Source organism: Daphnia pulicaria, chromosome 12 (assembly GCF_021234035.1).
Source record: "Daphnia pulicaria isolate SC F1-1A chromosome 12, SC_F0-13Bv2, whole genome shotgun sequence".
Classification (NCBI taxonomy): Eukaryota; Metazoa; Arthropoda; class Branchiopoda; order Diplostraca; family Daphniidae; genus Daphnia; species Daphnia pulicaria.
In genome coordinates, this window is record NC_060924.1 from 615528 (window position 1) to 633336 (window position 17809).

At 38.3% G+C, this 17809-nt stretch overlaps 5 protein-coding genes and 1 long non-coding RNA gene across 7 annotated transcripts in view; 4 read left to right on the plus strand and 2 right to left on the minus strand.

Moving 5' to 3' along the window:
- LOC124316449 (trypsin-1-like) overlaps positions 1-8851 on the plus strand; it is a 33969-nt gene extending 25118 nt beyond the window's left edge. Inside the window, exon 9 of the mRNA XM_046782410.1 lies at positions 8653-8851. Within this exon, the coding sequence (XP_046638366.1) occupies positions 8653-8808 (156 nt within the window). The 3' untranslated portion in view covers positions 8809-8851. The remainder of the gene's footprint in view (positions 1-8652) is intronic.
- LOC124316615 lies at positions 40-999 on the plus strand. Its single transcript, XR_006911849.1, has 3 exons — positions 40-405; positions 512-752; positions 824-999. It is a non-coding gene; the product is annotated as an uncharacterized LOC124316615 (long non-coding RNA).
- Positions 8852-10406: 1555 nt separating the features above from the next.
- Positions 10407-11619, plus strand: LOC124316539 (sperm-associated antigen 7 homolog). The gene is made up of 6 exons (XM_046782540.1): positions 10407-10605; positions 10691-10758; positions 10840-10928; positions 11000-11159; positions 11218-11317; positions 11375-11619. Exons 1-6 carry the CDS (start codon positions 10527-10529, stop codon positions 11518-11520), a joined length of 642 nt encoding a protein of 213 aa, XP_046638496.1. The 5' UTR covers positions 10407-10526; the 3' UTR covers positions 11521-11619.
- On the minus strand, positions 11571-13537 carry LOC124316465 (cyclin-dependent-like kinase 5). The gene is made up of 11 exons (XM_046782438.1): positions 13376-13537; positions 13177-13250; positions 13088-13102; positions 12956-13018; positions 12753-12883; positions 12604-12691; positions 12408-12494; positions 12259-12343; positions 12122-12199; positions 11929-12062; positions 11571-11867 (listed from the first exon to the last, which is right to left on the minus strand). The coding sequence occupies exons 1-11, from the start codon at positions 13410-13412 to the stop codon at positions 11769-11771; spliced, it is 891 nt and encodes a 296-aa protein (XP_046638394.1). The 5' UTR covers positions 13413-13537; the 3' UTR covers positions 11571-11768.
- Positions 13538-13646: 109 nt separating this feature from the next.
- LOC124316371 lies at positions 13647-15380 on the plus strand. Its single transcript, XM_046782280.1, has 5 exons — positions 13647-14292; positions 14352-14468; positions 14537-14698; positions 14756-14968; positions 15111-15380. Exons 1-5 carry the CDS (start codon positions 13831-13833, stop codon positions 15273-15275), a joined length of 1119 nt encoding a protein of 372 aa, XP_046638236.1. The 5' UTR covers positions 13647-13830; the 3' UTR covers positions 15276-15380.
- Positions 15381-15972: 592 nt separating this feature from the next.
- On the minus strand, positions 15973-17698 carry LOC124316418 (AH receptor-interacting protein-like). Of its 2 annotated transcripts, XM_046782352.1 has the most exons (8): positions 17604-17698; positions 17380-17541; positions 17106-17306; positions 16861-17047; positions 16619-16805; positions 16421-16563; positions 16282-16361; positions 15973-16217 (listed from the first exon to the last, which is right to left on the minus strand). In XM_046782352.1, exons 2-8 carry the CDS (start codon positions 17455-17457, stop codon positions 16086-16088), a joined length of 1008 nt encoding a protein of 335 aa, XP_046638308.1. In that variant the 5' UTR covers positions 17458-17541; positions 17604-17698; the 3' UTR covers positions 15973-16085. The 2 variants fall into 2 exon arrangements, with proteins under 2 accessions (XP_046638308.1, XP_046638307.1); XM_046782351.1 differs by lacking the exon at positions 17604-17698 and having other exon boundaries at positions 17380-17597.
- Positions 17699-17809: the final 111 nt, after the last annotated feature.

The following is a 17809-nucleotide window of genomic DNA, read 5'->3' on the forward strand; positions in this document are numbered from 1 at the left end:
TAATTAACTGCTTAGCGCAATGCGCAAATAAAGATTTCGTCGCAATAGCCATAATGGATACAGCTTATTAATATTACATCTTAGAGTTGGTTTCGACGCATGTGGTGCGTGTGCTAAAGTTAAGGTTTCAATAGACTTTACCAGAAATTATACCAACGCTAAGAAACCACTCACACCAATTCAAGAGTGTTTGTCTGGTGACATCGTTTAGGGTTTCTCCAGCTCGAGCTGTCTTCTGAATCTGAAGCATCATTTTGTGTGCAGCGTCATGCTTTGCTTTCATTAATAATTTGATTTGAACACTCTGTTTGGTATGGTCTGTGTAGTGTGTGTTTTTACATTTCAGTATATAACGTGAGTAAGAGTTGAGTATGACTGTAAACACATTGCTGGGTATTATTTCAGGTAACATTTTAAATTTGTACCTAATCAATTTTAAAAAAGATTGTTTGCTGTAAATTTGTTGTAAAAATTAATATTCATCAATTAAAATCTATATATTCTATACTAGGCATTGCCATGACAAAAATGGAAGCAAAGCATGACGCTGCCTACAAAGTGATGTTTCAGAAAAGGAAGACAGCTCGAACTGGAGAAAGCCTAAACAATGTCACCAGACAAACTGGCCAAACTGTCTACCATCCTGTTAAAACCAACCCAAAAAACTAGCCTTCAATGTCTCAGAACCTTTAACAACACTTACATTAACGTGTGGGACACCATTGAGGCTGGATGGGAAACAACCTTGTTAGGTATACAACTTTTTTTTCACCTGTATTTCATAGAAAATTAATTCTTAATGTTGTTTTATTGATATCAAAAGGTGACAGCATTCTGTCCAAGTTGCTGAAAGCTAATGTCATAATCTTTGGACAATTCGATGCTGCACGTATCCTGCAATTTGTGCCTACACAAGTTTCCAGTTTTATTTTGTGAAATTTTCTATGGTGTTGTGTGCACATGGGAAGTCCTAATACAAAGTTTTATTGGACACATTAATTTATTTGAAACCAAACTATTAATGCGACAGAATGTCAAGTTGTAAAGTCAAGCTGCAGGCTCTTCCGATCGAGAGCCCATTCCCCGTAAAGTAACACTAGTCTCTGGGGGTCTCACTGTACCAATTTTACTATTTCAGTGTGTAAACCCGATTCCTTGCTTTCCTTGTCTAGGTTGCAAACACTCAGACCAAGAATCATGCTCCAGTACTCTTCAGTCTCCACTTTGAATACCTAAGTGGATTACATGCATGTGGAAGTGGATACCATTAAGTAGATAACATCAAGAACGCGGCCAGTCTAGATATTTCGACAGACAAGGCCCAGGATGGAAGCGACGGCCGTTTTTTTAAGGTCCGCGATGTTGGCGCATTAGATCACGTAGATAACGACTGTGATGTTGATTATTTTTACTGTTTAGTCACAGAGTTTCAATCTGTCTGTCAAGCTGACGGTTGGTAATGGAACCAGCTTGAATAATTCGACGGACAAGGCCGGCAATGGAAGCAGCAACTTCACCGTCCGCGCTAGCCTTCCGCCTTCCGTTGTGGCTCGAGATGTCGACGTTCAACTTAAGGTAATTTTCCCTTATGCCGAATTGAAACAATTATTTCAAATGTATACTTGAATTTAGAGTCTGGAAGCAAATGTCTCTGACGACATGTTGAATGTGAACTCTACTGTCAACTCCACTTCCGATTTGTCGATGGAAAATGTTTCCGCCATGGAGGAACGTGGGATCGAAGACATTATTCCATTCGACGATGTATATAATTCAGTTATTTCTTTTTATACCAACTTAATTAAATATTGCTATTCGATTAAATTTGACAGGCGCTGTTCGCAGCCAAGATTTCCTTATGCCCGCTTCATTTCGTCGCTCATCAAAATGCGTCTCATCTTGCGAGCCGGTCCAGTGTGTCGTCACGTTGGCGCAGATTTAAATCTGTTGTGCCGCGAAGCCCTCTATCTTTCATTGGTAACATTTTAATAATCATTTACTCCATACGAAGCTGATGTTCAATTCATTTTCGGGACAGGATCGATGCCAATTGACACTCAAAGAATGGAAGGCAGCTATTGGTCGTGTTAGGCCGTCCGCTATGAGAGAAAGTACCGGAAGTGGCGAGGTAACAACTTTGACGTTTATTTCCCGAAAAAACTATTTCAAAATTAATTTGATTTTGTTGTTGTTTTCACAGTTCCATCGAGTCAACTGGGATAAAGTCGGGGGATCGGAAGAGGCCCGTATGTATACATCCGTCGCAGTGTTGAATGGCCGCTGAAACACCCTGAAGCTTTCGAGAGACTCAATAATGTCCCCCGGCCGAAAGGAGTTTTAATTTACGGTCCTCCTGGCTGTGGAAAATCGCTCCTGGTCAGAGCGGCGGCCACTTTGTGCACGGCTTCCTTCCTGTCCATTTAAGCCGCCGAACTCTTTTCTCCCAGGATTACCTGGGCTATCACCGTCAAATCGAGTCCCTGGGCAAGAGGAGTTTTTTTTTGCCGTGTTATCGATTTTTGCGTCGTTTTTTGCTCCGTACTACCTGCAGGTAATTTTATCCATAGAAAATCTTACGCCCATTAGAAATTTCATCATTTCCCCTATTCTCGTAATTTTCTCGATTTCCCAAGTTCCCAAAGCCCAAGGATCATTCGTATGGCTCCGAGAAGTCCACCCCCGCCCACCCCCAACTCGTCGTCAACCAGATTTTCTTCACTCTATAGATTTTCCAGCTCTAGTTATTCTAGCCAATGTTCTCTAAAACAACTAACCAAAAAACATGGAAGCGAAGATATTTGTCAAACAAAAAAAACAAATCAATTTTATTCAAGTGAACCAAGGGAAAACCTTTTCGCCGATTTTTCCCCTTATATTTCCCCCATTTTCCCCCGATTTCCCATCGACTGAACCAGGGAAAAAAGAGTCATCGGGATCCCTTTTATTGGGGTTTAAAAATTTTTTTACATGATATGGGTCTTGGAAGCGATCCAATTCCAAAAACTTCCAATTCATCCAATTCCTAACATGCTTTGAATACAGCTGAACCAAACCGTTCATCAACTTTATGTCGTCTTTAGACGACGTGTTTTTTTCTGTTTATCTTCATTCGCATTTTATTTAGTATTTAAGCATTGTTGAGACATCCAGAGATGGCCAGCAGCAAGCCCGGCTGGGCGGCGATTTCCCTGTTTTCTTCAATTTTCCCTTTTTCCCCATTTTCCAAAAGATTTTCTAGCCCTAGTTCTTAAAAACAACTTACAAAAATATGGAAGCGAAGGTAAGTCATTTGTGATTTGTAAAACAATGATTTGTGATGTAAAATAATTTAAATTTCGTTTTTAGAAATTTTGTTGCTTCCTTATTGCATTTATCAAATACCAATCTGCATCCAGCCAGCCAACAGTCGAATTGGAAAAATTGGAAAGCAAATTCTCTTCTTCGAGATCCAGGAGCCCGAAAAACCTATGTACCCGAGCAATATTTGTCCGCGATCTGATCGCTACGGACGGCAAAGAAAACAACCAACTCCTACTGATTGACTCCCGTGGTTGCCCAACCAACCTAGAAAGAATGGGACTCATCAACTCCGAGGACGGAACTTCAATCACCCTCCGTGCGAATTTTAAAGCCTTCAGGTATTCCCCAATTTCTTTTTTCATTAGCACTATTTCTGCTAACCTTTTCAATCTTCTCACTAAACCCTCCCTCAAAATTTCACGGCGCGCGTCACGACCTGCTGCCTCCTCACCTTGCGAGGTCGTCCATCATGTGACCAAGCCGACTCTTTTTTCAAGTGCCGTCACCCACCCACCCAACCCTAGTCACCCAACCACCCACCAAAGTGGGGTGGGTGCAAACATGTATGGATGAGATGGTTAATTGCCAATGACAATAGTAAAAAAAAGATGTGGCCAACGCCCCTCCCTCAGAAAAAAAAGATGACATGACCATGTCATAACTTTGCCAGCCCAATTTTCAATTTTATCAATTTTTGCTAAGTTAAGACAGTCGCTTCACCACTACACCACATTTCACGTATTACATCTAGATATAAATAGCCGGTGTACGCGGAGCATTTAACAGTGTTGTACACCAAAATGTGCCTCTTTTATTTTTCCCATTCACCTGTCTTTTTTTTCCCTTCCGCCCTCGAGGGCTGTTAAGATATGGAGGTTAGTCTTTAATTTGACCGGCAGAGTATTCACATGTCTCCTGGGCTGAAATGATCGATGACATTTCGATTGACGTATAGGAATTGGGTCCGGTTTCGTTAAGTCCCAATAACAACCATCATCCCCCCCCCCCCTTTTTTTATTTGCAGTTTCGTAAACGACGGATTCGTGACATTTACTCTCCCCCTCCTCCGTGTTTTTGTTGCGGCTATTCCTCATCAATTTCAGACACATGCCGTTTGATCCGGTTCGATCAGCAATCGATCGCGGCGACACCAATTCCAAACCGATGGACATTTGCGTACATCGATGCAAAAGTTGAAACAGCCGATCAACTCTGGGTGGAGATGATCGGAAATTTTGGTAAGGTATTACCCATGGCTGACTACAGTGACCACCACTACTTTATAGTGAAAAAAATCCAAAGCCAACAGTAGAATTGGTAAATTGGAAAACAAATCTCATAACGGAGTCAACAAGAAATGATGAAATACACCAGTATAAACGTTCAAGCTTGGCGACCCGCTCAGTCTCTTCTTCGAGATCCAGGAGCCCGAAAAACCTATGCATTTACCCGAGCAATATTTGTCCGCGATCTGATCGCTACGGACGGCAAAGAAAACAACCAACTCCTCCTGATTGACCCCCCCCCCCCCCCATCAACTCCGAGAACGGAACTTCAAAAACTCTTCGGGCGAATTTGAACGCCTTCAACTTCCCCAATTCGGAAATAATAAAATTCACGGAATGCCTCATCGCTTGCGAGCCGGTCCGGTGTGACAAAAAAATGTAGGGGGAAAACCCTTCTTTCTTCAACTTTCCCTTCTATTTTTTCTTTTTTCATTAGCACTATTTCTGCTAAACTTTTTAATTACTATCAAGGTAATAAATACTTGTTCAAAACCTCCCAAAACCCTTCTTCAAAATTTCACGGCACGCGTCACGACCTGATGCCTCCTCACTTGCGAGCCCGTCCATGTGACCAAGGCCACCAAGCCGACTCTTTTTTCAAGTGCTATCACCCACCCACCCAACCCTCGTCACCCAACCACCCACCCACCAAAGTGGGGTGGGTGCAAACATGTATGGATGAGATGGTTAATTGCCAATGACAATAGTAAAAAAGATGTGGCCAACGCCCCTCCCTCAGAAAAAAAAGATGACATGACCATGTCATAACTTTGCCAGCCCAATTTTCAATTTTACCACATTTGCCTGATTTTGATTTGAAAAACAGATTCACATCAAAATCAGTCAAATATTTCAAATGGAAAATTGAGGCGACACATCCGCTTCCAGTGGCTGGTGGTGGCCAAATGAGCCCAAACGCTGAGATTTTTCTGGAGCCCAAGCTCGCCTAATACAACGAAATCGCAATCGGATCCACTTTGAAATTCGATCCGAGCCAACCGAACAAGAGAATCGGGTCCGTGCCTCCGTGTCCCTATCGTCGAGACAGACGCCAATAAATCTGCTGTGGACAAGCCAAATAGGCAAATAACAAACAAAACGTGTTTTTTTGGCTAATTTAGAAGTAATGGAAAGAGAAAATGGAAACGTTCACCGAGTATTATTTTGCCGGAAAAAAAACAACAAAAAAAAAACACTTGAAGCTTAAAATCAAAATTTCCTATGTACATGATCAAATTTCATCCTAGCTTAAGGTTTGCTGTATTTTAAACGATTCAAAGCGTTTTCAGGGGTGAACAAGCTTTTTTTAAAAAAAAAAGAATTCTTACAGAAGAAATAGTGCTTAGCATCACCCCAGTTTCGTGTTTCGTCTGATCTTGTTTTTATATTATTTTCAGCAAAGCATTGTTGTAAATCGAAGCCGAATCATTAAATTTTTATTGAAACATTCAAATGGATTTACTTGGATCAATTAATACTAAATTGACTAAGCCTCTGACTGTAGGTAAACAGCCAAAGAAAGCTATGCAAAGTAAGTTTTTTCTTCATCCTTTTTTAGAAATACTTAAGGTGCAGTTCTTGTGTTTCATTTGTTTACTCTTTGTTTTGGCTAACAGAGCAACAAGAAGATATACTCAAAAGACAAGAAGAAGAAAGGGTAGAGCTTAAAAATTTTCGAAAAAAGTGAGTCAAAGTTTTTTTGTGTGTACATTCCTCTTTTTAGAATCAAGTTCTCGTTTAACTCCACATTTGTATTGACAGATAGAGGCTATACAGACAGCTCATAACAATTATGATACTCTGGAGAAATTAACTTTGCAGCCCATGAACAACATTTGCAGCACAACATAGTGTATGTGTAGAAACGTTTTGTTGCAAAATTATTTTGATGATACCTAATTCTTTATGTTTTCCAAAACTCAGCCATGAAATTGCTAAGGGTATACCATGGAATCCAGATTCAGTCAAACAGGTATATTTTAAAACTATTACTATTCTAAGTGAACTACTAAGAGATTTTTTTGTAGAATCCCGAACCTGAAGATGAGGAGGACGAGCAACCAGCTTTAAAAAGTGACAGTACAGTATCGTCAGCACAAAATGCTAACAAATACGATCGGTTAATCGGTAATTTAAATTAAGCACAACAAAACGCCCTACCTACTAAATTTTGACATCTACTAGGTAAAGAAGCAAGGTAAAGCTAAGCATTTCAACAACGCACGCGATTGTGAAATGCTATGCTGGGAAATATCTGAGCAATTCGTCGCTAGAACTTTGCACACACATGTAGCGCCACAAGGAACAACATCTGTTTGAATTGCGCCAAACACTTTCAATAATTTTTATTTTTTTTTTACTCTCGGGAGACGAAATGCATCGATATTCTGTTGGAACCGTGAATTCCATCACGTATCTGATGAACAAATTAGTGTAAATTACATTTGGTAAACCTGTGACATCGAATCCTCGCCCTAATTCGTCCATTAGTGTCTGCACAATCGCCATTGGAGGGAAATATTTGAAACGACACACTTGCCGTTGGAATAAAAAAAAGTTCCGCTGTTGAAACACTTGCGACATGCCATGCAAACTATTTAGAGAGAATTCCGAATAAAAAGACGACGATTTTCTACATAAAAATTCAGTTGAGCACCTGCCATCGTTCTACAAACTGCGTTCAAAAAGCGTTCAACAAAATGCGTCTCATCTTATGGGTATTTTCTATTAGTCATCTTCAAACAATTAATTTGACCCACTGTTGACTTTATGTATTTTCTTTTAACGAGAATAGGTAACACTCGTCGGGGTGGTAACTTCGAAAAATGGTAAATTGCAGTTTTGGGACTTAACATTTTGCATTTTTGGCGTTATGTGTATTTTTTGAATTTGCTTAATATAAAATTTTTACGTGATGGTTGTAGCGGGTAACGTGCCAAGCATTTCAATCGCCGGTGGAACGCCAGCTGCCGCTGGTGAATTTCCCTACATGGTAATTCCGTAATTTGATGAACCAATTGAAAAACAAGTTCAAATGTTTTGGTTCTAAATCGCCGCGAAATTTTCTTTCAGGCCAGTTTGACACATTTGGGCCAGTTTCTTTGTGGTGGCGTTTTAATTGGACCTTTTCATGTCCTGACTGCTGGAAGTTGTTTGTATAACGGGTAAGAATTAACGGAATGATTTCCCAGCTCTATCTTATAATATATACGTATATATATATATAAGTCCAACCAGCGCCAGCGAGTACACTGTGCACGTCAACACGTTGGCGTATAACGGATCCACTGCCGGGGCTGTAACCAGAAAAGTGAAGAAATTTATCATTCATCCAAATTTTATTTCCTACACCGCCGTAAGTATTCATCTCTAACAACTCTCACGATTTTCTAGCAAATCTGTTGGCAATCAAAGTCGTTGACACGATTTCATTTGTGCGTTAAATTCAAGACGAGTTTGAATCAATTGTACAGGAAAACGACCTCACCTTGCTGGTATTGAATCAATCGGTCACTAATGTGAGGATCATCCCCTTACCGTCGTCAGCAACAGCCACAACAACCAAAAAACCAACCAGAACCACCAAAAAACCAGCCACAATTACCAAAAAACCAGCCACAACCACCAAAAAACCAGCCACAACCACCAAAAAACCAGCCACCACCACGACAAAACCAGCCACAACCACAAAATCCAAAGTGGCCCAGCAAGTCAAGACCAGCGAAGAACCGGCAGTCCGAGCTCTGAGTGGTTACGCCAACATGAATGCCGTCATCGCTGGATGGGGCTCAACATCTTCTGGTCAGTCATTTAGTTGCGATTGATTGGATTCTTGTCACTTAAATAATGCCAACTTTTAAGATGGGTCGGTTTCAAAGAAACTGTTGAAAGCCAACGTTACCATCCAAGACGATTCGGTTTGCACTGAACGATTCTTCGATGCCTTTTTCGTAAACGCCATGTTGTGCGCATACGCACCGCCCAAACATGCCTGTTATGTGAGCTTTACAAACGAAATCGTCCAGCATACATGATTCTATGTTTAATCGGGCAATATTCTCAACAGGGTGACCAGGGAGGACCGATTATTGTCAAGGGAGTCCTGGTGGGCACCATCAGCTGGGATATTGGATGTGGCGATCCTAGTTATGTCGGAATCTATACCCGAATCACCACTTACGTCAACTGGATTAAAAAAACTATGACCAACAATCCAGGTTGAAAAGAAAAAAAAAAAATTCAAAACCTAGTCGTATATACATTTTACGCAATTTGACTTGAAAAACAAATTCAATATCTATTTTGATTTGGACATTGGCATTGGCTACAATCAACTTTTTGTTTCCGCATTATAAAACATACATTTGTTAAGTTTGCAACACAATTACATTTTATTGGTTATGTAAAACAGGATTGTAAAATTCCATCATCAAATCAATTGCCGCTCATCATTTTTGTAGTCGCCTCGATCGCCTCGCGGTAGCACTAAATATTTACTCTAGTTTGACTTCAGTCATTTTAGTTTACGTCCACCTTTCCCCACTTATTCGTCCGTTCTTATACCTCGGTATAAATTGAACGTTTCAATCTACTGTAATTCAGTTTTCGATTTAGTCTGCACAGCTGGTTCATGTTCGTTCATGCGGCAGAGGTAATCGGCCGGTATGAACTTCAGTGCGTGAATCATTCAGCGGTTTTAGCCTATTAACAGAGAGACTGCTGAAAGACTATTTTCATTTTTCTTTCGGGTTTTTTTTATCCTTTGGGTTGTTAGGAGGTTATTCTTACCTGGTTGCAAGGGGGGGGGGGGGGTTGCAAACACTGACTCGCCGGATCGATAGTCAAAATTCTTTGGCGGATGGAAAATTTGCCCGAATTAGCTGATGATTACGGACTGACAACTCTGATTGCGATGTGCGAAATTGCTGTGATAGAAACTGAAGCGACGCAGATGACAAAACTCACGGAGTGTTTAAATAATGGAGTTGGTGTACTTTATTCGTCTAAAATCATGTAATAGTTCGTTTGCTTTATTGTTATTATTCATTTGCTAAGTTTTGTTGATTAAGATATTTTTTATTTTTCCCGTTTAGGCCGGAAAAAGACACGGAAATATCTTTTGATTGGACGCCTACTCTTAGATGCACTTTGCGGTTCGATAGTTTTGATATGTTCGAAATTGGATTTCCAAAATGCATAATCGAATATCAAAAAGAAGATTTCTTTTAATATTCTCTCGCTTACATCACTGGGCACGACTGGGCATTTCGATGAAAACCTTATTAGTAAACCTGTGATTCATTTTACATGCGCCAAGCATCGAAAATTCGGCATTAAAGTGGAAAATATTTATTGCAACCTGCAGGAACACAGCCAATGGTTCAAAACGGAAGCGAAGTAATTAAAAAAACAACGCTGAATTACTTCAACACTTCACCTTCAAATGGATGTTGGATTTTTCTTGCAGCAATCGGTACATTGAATTCAAGTTCGATATCAAAACAGTTAGCACGATCGGCAACTATTACTACGAAGGATCGTGTTAAGAATCCTTCTCCAGCAACCAGCACTCTTCATAAGTCTCCACTTTGAATACCCAACAGCAACGGGAAACTTTTTGAATCTCCCGCCTTTATGATGAGAATTTGATGATTCGATGAAAGGTGTGAATTTGCATTTCCTGAGTGCATAATCAAATTTTTTTTCTAGCTTATTTTGGTTTGTTGTATTTAACCTATTCATAGCGTTTAACTTCTAAATTTGAAACAAGCTGAAAACTTGAAAAATGGAAACAAGCTTTTTTAATTATGGCAGAAGAAATAGTGTTTAGCAACACCCCAGTTTCGTCTGATCTTCTGTTTTTTCTCAGGAATTATTTTTAGAGCATTATTGTTTGTTGTAAATCAAAGCCGAATTATTAAATTTTATTTAAACATTAAAATGGATTTACTTGGATCAATTTTAAATAAAATGACTAAGCCTCCGACTGTAGGTGAACAGCAAAAGAAAGCTATGCAAAGTAAGTTTTTTCTTCATCCTTTTTGATAGATACTTGTGCAGGATTCATTTACATTCATTCATTAACACTTTGTTTTGGTTAACAGAGCAACGAGAAGATATACTCAAAAGACAAGAACAAGAAAGGGTACAGCTTAAAAATTTTCAGAAAAAAGTGAGTCCAATTGTTTTTGCGTAATTATAAATTCCTGTTTTTGAATCAAGTTCTTGTTTAACTCCACATTTGTATTTACAGATAGAGGCTAATATAGACAGTTTTGCTAAAGATAATACTCTGGAGAAATTAACTTTGCAGCCCATGAACAAAATGCAGCGCGGCATAGTGTATGTGTAGAAACGTTTTGTGGCAACATTATTTCAATGAAACTTAATTTTTAATGTTTACCAAAACACAGCCATGAAATTGCTGAGACTGCAGGCCTTTCTGCATTTTCATTTGGAGAAGAAGATGTTGACAGACACGTGGTTGTCTATAAAAAAGAATTTACTCCAGGCCCAGATGAATTAAATGCTTACAGAAAGGGTATACCATGGAATCCAGATTCAGTCAAACAGGTATAATTCAAAGCTATTATTATTCTGAGTGAACTAATAAGGAACTGATCTTTTGTAGAATCCTGAACCTGAAGATGAGGAGGACGAGCAACCAGCTTCAAAAAGTGACAGTACAGTATCGTCAGCTCAATATGTTAACAAATACGATCGGTTAATCGGTAATTTAAATCAAGCACAACAAAACGCCCTACCTACTAAATTTTGACATCTACTAGGTAAAGAAGCAGTAAAAGATGCTGTTAAAGTTACTCAGGTAAATCGAAAATACGGTTTTGTTTCATCCGAGAACAAAAAAGATCAACGCTCCATCGAGCAAACATTGGCCGACATTCGTGCCAAAAAAAGGCAGAAGACGGAGTAACTTCACCAAGAGGATTTCTCCAACATCCGCATGTGAATATTAGTTTACCATTCGACTTATGTATTGTATTGGACTGCAATTCAATTTGACTAACCACAATCCTCTAAAATGTACGCGCAAGTACAATGTGTTCACGGTAAAGAAAAAAGAATCGATAAAAAAGGAATTTGCTCGATATAAAAAATATTCTAGAATCATTTTGTTTGGGGATACAAAATTTAAGTCTTACAACTAAAAATCAAAATAACTTATAGATGTTTTATACTTGAAGGTAAATCGGTAAAATAGTAATGCGCCATCGCGTCATCTGCAGAAATCCGAAGAGCAGGATTGCACAGTAATAGTTTCTATGGAATTCAAAAGGGAAGTCAGAAAAAAGTTGAGAAAGATCAAAATTATAGTCAATACCTGAAGTAAATCTCTGCCTTTGGGACTCATTTTTGGAACAACTTGCGCGAAGCTACTTGTTGGTTGATAGATGGGTAATGGCTTGTAGTCTGGCAGTTGAGATATACCAGGCCAAACTTCTTCGTTTGGAGTTCCTATCGATTAATTTGATTAATAAATAATTGCCCTCCGTAACCACTTTAGAATTCCGTACCAAGTAACTTGAATATCCGTTTGAGTTGGTCATCAATATCGCTTCCAGGAAAAAGGGGTCGCCCCGCGTTGGCAAGTTCTAAAAAGAATGAGAGATGTAATACTGATCACGAAATTGAATAGGACAGCAAAAGTTACCAGCAAATATGCAGCCCGCAGACCACATATCAATGGAAGTAGTATACAGCTTGGCACCAAATAAAACATCGGGAGGTCTATACCACTGATTTTTACAAATTGTTAGATATGTTTGTAATTTTTACAATTCAAATTATTATGTATATTACCAGTGTAACAACCTCAGCCGAATAACAACGGACAGGAATACCAAATGCTCTTGCTAAGCCGAAATCTGCAAGCTTCAGCTCACCGTTCTAAAAATAGATTGATTGTAAGTGAACGCAAATTCTTAAACACTCATCCTAAAAAAGGGTTAATATCATATGGGTAAGCCAAAAATGCCCCCAAAACTTTTAACATTACCTTATTAATCAACAAGTTTTGAGGTTTGAGATCTCTGTGCAAAACATTTTTACTGTGGCAGAATGCAAGACCTCTTAATAGTTGATACCTTCAAATAATTGAGAAAATTAATTTACAGCAAATTCTTGTAAACAAAATGGGTATCTCACATCAATGATTGGACTTGCTCACTGTCTATCTCCCCATTCAAGCTATCAAAGTATTTCTTCAAATCCTGGTCACAGTGCTCAAATACTAGGGTTAACTTTGTATCACTGTGGAGGACATCATGTAATCGAACCTGTTGGTTATTTAGAAATGTGCTTAGTATAGAAAGTGTACAGAATTGTGCTAATGAAAGAAAAACTCTCACTATATTACGGTGCTTAAGTTCTTTCAATAAGCATATTTCTCTTAAGGCACTTGATGGAACCCCCTATGCCAGAAAAATGAAATAAAATGAAAAGTGCTTGGTGTGATTGATCAATAATATAAAGTGACATACCTCATCATCATCATCCTATTATTGAATTTTTCAAATAAAAATGGTTAGTTTAAAATAATCATATATAAAGAAATGTGTGATATACTTACAAGCCTGACACGTTTCAGAGCCACAATCTCCTGATTTTCTCTATTTTTGGCCTTAAACACAGTTCCATATGTGCCTATTGAAATGCAAGAAAAGTGATGGGGATTAAATCATTGCTAATTTCACTACACACATGTGAAACGTCTGTATGCTTTTAATCCTCAGTGTCGGTTGGAAAACAAACATGTACGGGAAAATTACCTTCGCCAATTTTTTCTAATTTTTCATACTTCTGCATTATAGAACAATAAATCCTGTTGATTCTCGGGAAACTCTTAATCAACTTAAAACAAAATGAAAACACTCTCGCAGTCGCACTCACAAAGCGTTTTTGTTTTTGTTTTTTTTATGTTATGGCAGACGCCGGCAGGATCAATCTTGACAGTTTCCGTTGAGACTTGCAATTTCCAACGCTAGATGGCGAAAGATTTTCGTCTGCAATATTGCGTCTGCTCATGTTGTCACTTTTTCTTTTCAAGTGGTCCGTTCAAATTTGTTCTCAGTTTCGTTACTTTTTCACTTATTAAATCAATAAAGTTACAAGTGTTCAATTAAAAATCCTCTAAATCTAATGTTTAATAATTGTGTTGGACGATTGCATCCTCAAGCCGTTTTTTCTTCTTCAAGGATTTTAAATTTTACATTTTGCAAAATCCATGTGTGCGATGGATGAAGTAGCTGAAATAGCCAGGAAAGTTCTCCTTCCCCCCGTCAAAGTTATCAACGAACGAAGCCACTTCGAAAAAAGATTTCAACGTGAATGGTCAACTAAAGTTGATGACGCCGTATGTGATTTAAAAAAGCTAGTTCTGAATGGTACCTCCGTAACAAAAGAAGAGTGGACCAAAAACAGTCAAGATGTATTGTCGTTACTCATCCTGTGCGGTGAGCACAGTATTTGTTCTGAATGGAGTACTCAGAAATCAGTTGATAATGTGAAAGATCTCCTTAACCTTTTGCTCTCCAAGCTTCACCTCCAAAATATTCAGGATATATTTGCCATGGAGGGTGTTGCTTATTCCACTCTTCAACAGCTTAAACCGAAACTAGGGAAAAACCAAATCAAAGAAAACCCTGCAGCAGTCAGTTGTTTTGTTTGGATTATCAGCAATACTATGGTATCAAAAATTCAAATGAAAGTTATTAAACCTTAAACTTTCACAATTCATTTTTTTAGCTGCCTTCTATTGATGAATCGGTAGATTTTGCTGTGCCTGTTTCTTTAGTGTTATTTGATGATTGGGAACCAGATTATCAGAAGAAAGGCCTAGAGTGTCTACATCATATATTAAGTGTATGGATAAAACAAATGTCTTCCAATTTCGGCTAGTGTTGCTAATAATGCCCTTGTCATTTGCACAGCTCAACCCAAAATCTCTGCTCCAACGAGGATGGTTTGCAGTCATATTTAGTGCGTTAAAGAAAAACGTTGAATTCAATGACAAGTTTAATTTGTACAAGTGCCTCGACATCTGCCTCAAAGCTCAGAACTTGGATCCAGATGATCCGTCTCAATGGAATCAAGTTAGCTATTTTCTCGAGTTATTTAAAATGGCAAAAGATTTATAACCGATTTTTTAGGATGACCAATACGATTCACTCGCCAGCGATGTGTTAAAATCCATGATAATTCAAGATTCACCATCTGCCACGTCCTGCAATCTAAAGATTTTAATTTTAATTTTCCATTCTATGAAAATCAAAATGGCAAAGTTTCTTCCGTCAATAATTTCTGTATTGGACAACTACGTAACTGTTGGTGTTTCGCCCGAAATTCACGTTTTATCAGCTGAGGTACACAATTTTAGTTTCATCGTTTATGTCATCGAGGGATTTGAGTAATTCCTTAATTTTTATGTTATCTTTGATCTATTAATAATGTTGAAAAGTAATATTTTAATTTTCTAACAGTTTATGCAAATTTATTGTCTGTTAGGTCATGGAGCAAATTGTTGAATATTGCTGGGTCTGCCTGGAACCGCAATTTACTAGACAGTTGACATGGATTTTATTTAAGCTTGCCAAAGAAAACGTTATTGATGAAGTGACGAAACGGAAAATCGTTAACTTGCAAGAATTGCTTAAACAAGTATCACTTTAAACATCCAGCGAAATCTTCTTTTTTAACATAAATGAAGCTTAAAATTGTTTTGTAAATTTTGCTGTGATATGATCTTATGCTTGAAAGTACATATCATTTTCAATTTTCTAAAAATGACGAGCAATTCAGTTTGCAACTTTGCATTTACCTTTTCTAGCCAACTTCTTCAAAGCCACGCCTACCGGTTTGAAAATTCGCGCCTAGTTGTCCTGACAACAAGCAGACGACGAAAGCCTAATAGCTCAAAATCGACAACAAACGTGTGTTTTTGAAGTTAAAGTACCGAGAATATTATCTTTAAATATCACCAATGTTTCTTCTTTATTGGAACCATAGCTCAGTAAAATATTGAAATGGAAAAGAATTGGTTTACTTTATCGTCGAGATTCAGTTGAATCTACATTTATTTTTTGTTCCACGCGTTTATTATTTCGTGTCACTATTACTCAAGTTGCTACGTGTGATGCAAATCGGCACTAACATTCAACAGTGATTTATCAGTCGTGTGTTTTATTGGACATCGACAACAGCCTCTGTGCTTGAAATTGGCTGGCTAATCCAGTAATTGTTAAATCAGATTTAGTTTATGCACTGGTGTTTATTTGTTTCCTGTGCAAGGTAATACTAAAGCATCAGCTGATGTTTTTTTTTTGTTATTTTATTTGATCATTAACACAGAATAACAAGACTTGTGACATAAAGAAAGACACGTGATATAATTTATGATTGCTAGATATGTCATGGCTTTTTCCCAATCAAATGTTTATTGATTAACAATTAAGTTTTTGAATGGTTGATTTGACTGATTTATTATGTTTTACTTCCAAATGCTTGACTTAGCCAGGCTTTATCTGACTTGTTTTTCTCTTTTATCATTTCTTCTAGCTTGCTGAGTTGTTGCTGGACGGTTTTGGCCAGTGAAGGGTCAATAAGAGCTGCTTTCTGCAAAAGGTAAGATTTTTAAAATTAGTCTGACTAGGTTATCTTCCAACTAAGTGTAGGGTACCTCGAAATCATTTTTAGCTTCTGTCGGGTTCCAGGCGTTTAAGTGTGCCATGCCCCTCCTAAAGATTGCTTTGACATTGTCTGAATGTAAAACAAGTTAAATTGGATTCCATTAAAAAATTTAGTAGATAAAGTCATACTAGGCTGCTGAATCAAAACTTGGGAACATTGTTCGATGACTTCATAGTAATTCCCCATCAGTAATTGGCACTGAGAGTAGTTGAGTAGGAAAGGTATTTTCATATCAGCCAAAGCTTGCCATTCTTGTTCTCCTGGCTTTTCCCTTCAAAACAATCTGTTGCTCATCTTGACAAGGTGAATTAGTTAACTAAAATTACTTGAGCTGCAGTTGTTCAATGATGCCTATTGCCTGAGCGTAAATCTTGGATGCCTCAGCATTCTTTTTGTTCTGGTACAATTCATTTCCCTCTAGTCTCAATCTGGGCAAAGCGTTTATTCTCTCGTTTTCGTCCATCTGCCACGTCTCCTTTTGGTACGATTGCGGTAGATCAACACCGAGCAACTCTGTAGAGCCGAAAAGTAAGGCTCAAGTTATGATTTGAAATTGAAGAGAACTTGCCTATCCTGAAGAGATAGTCAGAAGGTTTTTCCATTAGCTGGTTCAGGTCATCGTAGCCCAACTTTGGACCGTTCACTAAAGCCATGGCTCCACAGCAGTGAGGAGATGTGTGTTCATGGGCTTTAGGCTTGTCTTTGGAGTAGGCATCTCGTAGTGTTTTAGCAACCAAAGGGTAGGTCAAGCAGAGCTGTAGAAAAAAGAACTTGTTACTTTTAAATATCACGGGGAATTAATGTAGAGCTTACAGTCTTGTCAACAAAAAACTCTGCCACTTCGTTGACAGCCATTGCCTGGACCATCGTTTCCCACACTTCAAGTTTGAATTTCTTGCCAATCAATATTTCAATGGGTTGGGTGTAATTGCGACTGTCATCAATGACTTTGCCCAGTACAATTTCTCCATCAGGATTTCTGGTTATGAGTTGTGCGACAAAATGAAACCTCACCTAAAAGTGTTTACACATTTAGTTCTCTCTATTCAGTTTTCCAATGTTATTGATAGTTAAAAGATAATAATACTTTGGTGTCGGCTGGGAATTCAGAAGCGTTGGCCGTGCCGGCGTGAAGAATTTTCTTTTGTATAAGTGGGTCGTTCATCTTCTCCGTTGTTTCTTTTTCTTGAATTGCAAAATCAATGTGCACATGAGTGCCACAACAGGTATACAATTTCCAGTGATGAGCCTATGATGAGCAGGATCAATAAACTGTTTTCATCCGTTTGTTATGACAGCAGAAAGACGAACCTGATAGAGGAGTTGCCGTCGGCAACGTTGCTCAACCACAATCTAATTTTGCTGAATCATTTATCAATAGAAATGCGATAGGACGTATCTCGATTGAATTTTGATAAGCCAATTTCGAGCTTCAATTTACAAATTTAAAAAAAAAAACAGCCAAAAATTTGATTTGATTTCAGATATCTAATTTTCGAGCAAGCAGCGCTTTCCAT